General features: G+C 38.7%; 1 protein-coding gene and 1 long non-coding RNA gene across 2 annotated transcripts in view; both read left to right on the forward strand.

Annotated features, from left to right (window-relative positions):
- The window catches only part of LOC104940943 (uncharacterized), a 3,072-nt gene extending 1,622 nt beyond the window's left edge, over positions 1-1,450 (forward strand). The window contains exon 2 of the long non-coding RNA XR_797843.1: positions 205-1,450. This is a non-coding gene — a long non-coding RNA (uncharacterized lncRNA). The remainder of the gene's footprint in view (positions 1-204) is intronic.
- Positions 1,451-1,904: 454 nt separating this feature from the next.
- LOC104940954 (unconventional myosin-Va) overlaps positions 1,905-7,252 on the forward strand; it is a 21,098-nt gene continuing 15,750 nt past the window's right edge. The window contains exons 1-10 of the mRNA XM_010765975.1: positions 1,905-2,006; positions 2,628-2,738; positions 2,962-3,130; positions 3,777-3,921; positions 4,609-4,765; positions 4,857-5,000; positions 5,117-5,198; positions 5,348-5,455; positions 6,027-6,139; positions 7,037-7,107. Coding sequence (XP_010764277.1) covers positions 1,980-2,006; positions 2,628-2,738; positions 2,962-3,130; positions 3,777-3,921; positions 4,609-4,765; positions 4,857-5,000; positions 5,117-5,198; positions 5,348-5,455; positions 6,027-6,139; positions 7,037-7,107 — 1,127 coding nt within the window. The 5' untranslated portion in view covers positions 1,905-1,979. The remainder of the gene's footprint in view (positions 2,007-2,627; positions 2,739-2,961; positions 3,131-3,776; positions 3,922-4,608; positions 4,766-4,856; positions 5,001-5,116; positions 5,199-5,347; positions 5,456-6,026; positions 6,140-7,036; positions 7,108-7,252) is intronic.

Genomic DNA, 7,252 nt, shown 5'->3' on the forward strand with positions numbered 1-7,252 from the left:
CCTGGGGGGGCGCGCCCCCCACTTTGAGAACCACTGGATTAGGCCAACCGGCTAACTCAAACATATCCAGGTTAGGTTGAACCAGCTTCATATTACAGGCCTCTGGTTTCTAAAGTCGAAACGTAGCTAGCTGCAGATCAAGGCGTATTATGAGTGTTGTATTACTACCTGTATCCTCTAACTGTCAATCCTCTCCTCTTTTAGGGATTTGTTCAACGCCCGCACACATGATCATGAACAGTGGGAGTCTACAGCAGTCCTGCCCCGAGTATCTGCGTTCAACCCTGACCCAACCCGACTAACACCAGTCCTGAACGACCTAAAGAACGGTCTTCCCCCGAGCCAAAAAACCCCTGGGAGTCTCAAATGCACCTATTCATTATTAACTCCACTAGATGGGACTCCTTGACTTCAACGACAATTAAATTACATATATATGAGCTGACATTAAAAAAAAATCCCGTTTTAACTTTCAAATATTAAAATTAATTTATCTACAGTGTGTCAAATTCAGTTTTTGATGAGAAGCGTATTTTTTACCGAGAGGCTTTGAATGGGTTTGTATTAATTTAGTGACAGTCAGATCCAAACATTTTACGTCAGCTAAATGTTTATCTGGATGTTTCCTTTTTTTCTTTTTTTAGGACAGATGGAAATGAATGTTTTGTATTTTTGGCATGTCTCTTTTTCTTTTCATTACTCTCCAAGAATTGTCTGACACAAAACACAATGTTTTCTAGTCAAACCAGTTGAGCTGTAACAATAAGTTAATTTAATAGGTGCCAGCCTGCAGTTCTGCTGTTGATACTAATGCAGACGTTGTAGTTTGAATCCTGTGTTGATCCATCGGAAAGCAAAGTAAAGTTTTTATTGTAGTAGTTTCAAGGAAATCGTGTACTTTATGGCAGCTGTGTCATCCTGTGAGTAATGGTTGTTGACCAAAGAGGTCGTTTGGAAGAGGGTTGTTTGACATTTGTCAAATCTGCTTGGTATTTTTACCGTAAGCGATTATGTTGGCTATGCCGTTGTAAAATTAATATAAGGAAAGTAAGACACGAGTGGGATGAGCACAACGGGAAAGATATCACTTAAAACCCCTTATTATAGGTGCTTACTGATGTTGTGGTTGTTTAGGTTTTGTTTCTGTCCGAGTCAATCCAGGTTTTTCTTTATTGTTTCAATGTTACCAGCATAGAATATATTTCCATGTTTACCACACACATGCTGCCTCCATGTAAACCCAGCACAAAATTGGTGTCAAAGCAAAATACAGTCAAAATGTCATGTCATTCATCATCTGAAGAAAAATTGTTTTGTATTTTATATCCCTGTGGTTTGATGTTAAATAATATATCAAGCTAAAATATTGAAAATCCCTTCTCATTATCAGCAGGCTGATGCTGAATGAATTTGATTGTATTAATTATTAAAAATGAGTTCAAGTCATTAATTCTGTTGTCATTTTCTAATTGTGATCGTTTAACTTTGAGGTGTTCCCTCACCTAAGTAAGGATGATATGGAGGACTTTCCAAATGTTGCTTTACAATCATCTGACATACCTTTTGTGATCCATGTCTTTCAGCACTTTACAATTATAGCAACTGAAACGGGTTGAGTCAAACCAATCCAGGTTCAAACTAACATTTAAACTATAGTTTAACATGGATTTGGATGCACCTGAATCCTCTTAAAGTAAAGGACCACATGTTCTGGATTTATTGGTGCACACTGCACATTTAATTGGAGAAACCCCTCCGTCCAATCACTGCATCCTCCCATAGATGAACACTTAACTTGACGATCCTCATGCCTCCCTGTGAGCCTGGACAAAGTGCAAAGAACTGTCAGCAGGACACAAAGTGGCTCTTCCGCTGAAGTGTGGAGGAAACAGACAGTTCCTTCAGAGGGACGTGTGGATGTTGCTCCTGTTGATTTAACCTCATAATGATATATACCTGCATGCTTTAAAGACGTTAAGATGACCTCACTGGAGCTATACAGCAAGGTAAGACTGGCTTAAATGTTGTTTTTTTCAAAACCTCTGAAGGGCTTACCATTTGTAGAGTACTGGTTATGATATAAAACATTACTAGGTATATATGTATTCATAAGAAATTATTTGTTTGTATTTTATAGAATATGTTTCAGTGCTCAAATGAAAGCCTTTCCTGATTTGTGTCAACAGTTAACAGCTTTTGAGTTAAAATTTGTTTTAATCTTTCTATGTGTAAACTCATAAGAGTAGGAAATTGTAATATGTTGATTTAACCTTTATTTGTAAAAAGGGAAGAATAATAAGAAAATTACATATGTTAGAAGTAGGTAATGGGTAATCCCATTTAGAGTAGGATGACCAGTGTTAATTTTTAACATCGTTTAGGAGCCTTTTATGCTGATGGCTGACAAATGTCTTTTCTGGGTGGGGTCAGGAAATTCATGTATCTTAAGCGTGTCAGAATAGAAAACAAAAAGCTGTAAAAAAAACCTCTCGTTTCTGGACTCCAAAAATGGTCTATAAAATGCAAAGTGTGTCAAACCTGCAGAATCTCTTCCCTTCTTTATTTAAATGTAAAAAAAAAATGGTGTGTCTGTTATTTTTTTTTAATCTAATGTGTTCCCTTGTTAGGGAGCAAGGGTGTGGGTTCCTGACCCGGATGCTGTTTGGGTGTCAGCTCTGCTCCTCAAGGACTACAGCCCCGGAGATAATAACCTGCTGCTACAGCTCTCTGATGGGGAGGTGAGACATGATGTATCTTGATATTATCCACAAATCAATGTGAAGGCTCATGATCCTTATAAAAAACATGCTACGCTCCAGTGCCTTCCATATTTTCATGAAACACTTTACATTTCCCATTAAAATAATTTCTATCTTCCTGATTTTCATTGACATATCTACACTGCAGCTAAGTACAAATGACAATAAAAGCCTTGAATCTTGAATCCTTCTCCATTGGAAGGAGGCCCATTACCCTTTGGCGTCCCCCTCTGATCTCCCCCCGCCGGGGAACCCTGACATCCTGGAGGGGGAGAACGACCTGACGGCTCTCAGCTTCCTCCATGAAGCTGCTGTCCTGCACAACCTGCGGGTTCGATTCCTGGACTACAGCAGCATCTACACGTACTGTGGTGAGCTCTGACTGTGAACATGCAGACTGCAGAGAGAGGGAATAGGAGCTAAATAAGGGATGATTGCTCTACTTATTGTGGCCAACATTAGTCACAGCAGGTGTTTGAGATGTGTGCAACATGCAGCTCCTGTGTGCTTCTGTCTGCAGAATAACGGCTCATAATGATCGATATATTACTGTAGGTCAAAGGTTGAGGAGGGAACTCCCTAGCTGCTACTGTTTTAAGATGCAATTAAATGTTTCTGTCATTTAGATGATGCAACGTTTTCTTAAAGTCACTCTACCAAAAATGGTTTTACTTTAATTCAAACTTTTGTAGTTTCGAGATGGCAACTTATGTTAGGGTTAGTTTAGTTGACAAAAGGCATTGTGTTTTCTTGCGTCTGCTTTGTTCGATTAAGACTAAAACAGTGGCCTTTTGAAACTTAATCTTTTCTTATTTGTATTTTCGGTTGCACTGGGAATGCTTAAGTTAGTTCATGTACAATTAAAACATGTGTCATCTCTAGTAAGACTTATATAAGTGCTTTTTCTATACAAATAAAAACACGCTCAATTTATTACAAAAACTGTATTTCTACATTATTATCCTATCAATATCCAGAGTATCTTACTGATGTGACTTTATTTTCCTGTCCCTCCAGGTATCGTGTTAGTGGCCATTAATCCCTATGACCAGCTGCCCATATATGGAGAGGAGGTTATCGATGCTTACAGCGGGCAGGACATGGCCGACATGGAGCCTCACATCTTTTCTGTGGCCGAGGAAGCCTACCGCACCATGACCAGGTCAGAGGTCATGTGACAGCAACCAGAAACATTTCAACCATTATACAGTACAACCTACTTTAATTGCTTACACTGTACTGTAACAACCACAGTGATGGTCTCAGCATAACTTCACTTTATGGGATATGGTATTCATGGTATCTGTGTACATCTACATTGGCTTCCAGTCGGCCAAAGAAGTATCTATTGCTAGTTTTTAAATCATTACATGGTTTAGGACCAAAGTATATTGTTGAACTCCTGCATAATTACGAGCCATCAAGGTGCCTCAGGTATTCTGGGATGGGTCTGCTATCGGTTCCGAGAGTAAAAACAAAACGTGGAGAGGCAGCATTTAGCTATTATGCCCCGACACTCTGGAATAAACTACCCAAATCATGCACGTCCGCAGAAACGCTTACTATTTTTAAATCGAGACTAAAAACATATCTCTTTGGCTGCTTTTAATTGAGATGCTCATATTCGAACTAAAGTATGCCTTTTAAAAATGTATTGTATACCTGTGGTGTTTATTTTAATTATTTGATTATCTTTGCTTTGTAATGTCTGTTGTAAAATTGTACAATGTGTTTTTAATGTATTTATTCCTAAAAAGTCTTTTCATTTGTTTTGTAAAGCACTTTGAATTGTCGCGTACAGAAAAGTGCTATATAAATAAACTTGCCCTGTCTTGCCTTGTGTGTATAGGGAGGAGAAAAACCAATCGATCATCATCAGTGGAGAGTCTGGCTCGGGTAAAACGGTCTCAGCCAAATTCACCATGCGATACTTTGCTGTGGTCGGAGGAGCGGCCCAGCAGACCAGCGTGGAGGAGAGGGTTCTGGCCTCCAACCCAATCATGGAGGTGATGGACCATTAAACACATTTAGTTATTTAAAAAATAGTTTTTACCTGTCACTGATGTTTTTTTACAAAACACATGCTTTTACCTACAGTCTATTGGGAATGCTAAAACCACTCGCAATGACAACAGTAGTCGTTTTGGGAAGTACATCGAGATCGGCTTTGGCAGAAAAGGAGACATCATCGGGGCGAACATGAGGACGTATCTCCTGGAGAAGTCTAGGGTTGTCTTCCAAGTAAGTAAGCTTTATTGCATATGAATAATTTCCCATTTATTCTGAGGTTTAATGTAACTCATTTGTGTATTATGCATATGTTAATGAACATTTCTGTCTGTTTATGTGCATGTAAGGCATCAGCAGAGAGGAACTACCACATCTTCTACCAGCTGTGTGCCTCCAGAGAGTTGCCTGAAATGAGATCCTTTAAACTGGGTGAGACTTCAGAGGCATCCCCATCATTTGTTTTTCCTATAAAATGTTACCATGTCTACACCTTTTCTATTCACTGAGTTCTGTATCTGTTGTATATACCACTGTCCATGTTGCATGCAGCCTGATTGTGCTCTGCGTTTTTCCTCCAGATGCACCTGAGAATTTCCGCTACACCAGCCAGGGAGGAGAGACGCAGATTCCTGGTACTGATGACCTGTTGGACCTGGAGCGCACTCGCAACGCTTTCACCATCCTGGGTAGAGTACGCTTACTCTCAGACACATACATCATTAAATATTGCATTCTATTTCAATGTAAATGACTGCTTTATGTTATTGCTATCTTACTATATTTGTATTACATGTTCTTAATATAGCTCACTATCTGTGTTCATTTTTACATTTTTGTTTTTTATTTTTATGTATGCACCACGACACCCAGTCAAATTCCTCGTACGTGTGAACCTACCTGGTAATAAACCAGTTTCTGATTCTGATTCTGATAAACACAGTCATGTTTCCATCAATTTAGAAGACATTACATTAACGTATATTCATGTCCACACTAATCTAACCATAACTATAAACACTACTGGCGGATCCTTACTCTAACTTGTCCATTGTCCCCATAATTAAGTCGGTCCCCACAACTTGGCTGTAGAAACAGATTTATGTCCCCACAAGATTAGAAAATACAAGCTTTCTACACACACAAACATGTACACAATGCATCCACCTGTTCAGACTCAGGTGACATTAATGTGATTAAATCATGTTGTCAATTAATGAAGATAATGCAAGATTATTGGTGTATTTGTTCATCATGCAGGTGTGCAGCCTGACCAGCAGATGGAGCTCTTCAGGATCCTGGCAGCTGTTCTGCACCTCGGAAATGTCAACATCCAGGCCAGTGGGAGAAATTCTGACCGGAGTTATATTGATGTAAGAAATACATTTATCTCTCCTCTCACTTCCAGTAATCTAGATCTTCTTTAAATGATCCCTCAGCTATCATTCAACTTCCTTTATCAGTGCATCTACTGTAAGGCAAGACACGTTTATTTATACAGTACATTTCCAAACAGTGTTTTTCAAAAGCATTAAGATTGAAAACAGAGTGAAACAGAAACTCATTACAGAATGAGATTTTAGTACATTTAAAAACACACAAAAAAACACACAAATTAAAACAAGCTAAAAATATAATAAGAATATAAAACAATTAAAGTTACAGTGCAGTGAAAGATATGAATAGTAATTTGATATACCAGAATGCAGCGGCAAAAATGTAAGCCTTCAACCTGAATTAAAATGATAAGAAACTAAGATAAGATAATAAAAGATAAGATAAGAAAAACTTTTGGGGCCAATGTGCTACACAGCTGCATTCAACTTAAAGTGCACCTATCATGCTATTTTTAGGCAATAGCATAGGTCTCAGATATATAAGAATATATAAAAAATATGTCTATGAAGTGTTTTGCTCAGAAAATACCAAACAGATCACCTATTCTAGCCATGCCTCATATCCCTCTATTTCACTTCCTGTTTCAAAAGTGCTGATTTTGGGTATACAACTTAAAGGTGACCTATCATGCAAAATGCACTTTTGTACGTCTTTTATACATGAATATGTGTCCCCGGTGCTATATCACCATCCTGGTATGGATATATTCCGTATAAATATGAAAAATTAAAAAGTTTTATGGTCTGTCTAGTACGTAAAATTCGGGGTAAGGGAGTAAAAGCGAGTAAATTTGTGACAGAAACGTACCCGGGGCTTAAGACACTTCTTTGTCGTTTTGGTAGAATGTTCGGACCGTTATACATGTGTCGCAGAGGTCGGCGAAGCTTGCCGTTACAGGCATCCGGGACAGAGGAGGGACTAACCACCTCAACCGGGGTTATGGGCATCGCTGTGGATAGAATTGCAGTATCTTTCACAAAGTTTAGACCTAGTCAGACATGTCTTTAGGGCAACCGTTCGGGGGGAAAAATTCTTTCTAAACCCAAACCTCCTTTATCTTTCCTAACACAAAAGGACTGTGAACCACT

Source organism: Notothenia coriiceps, unplaced genomic scaffold (genome assembly GCF_000735185.1).
Source record: "Notothenia coriiceps isolate Sejong01 unplaced genomic scaffold, NC01 NC01_scaffold00002842, whole genome shotgun sequence".
Classification (NCBI taxonomy): Eukaryota; Metazoa; Chordata; class Actinopteri; order Perciformes; family Nototheniidae; genus Notothenia; species Notothenia coriiceps.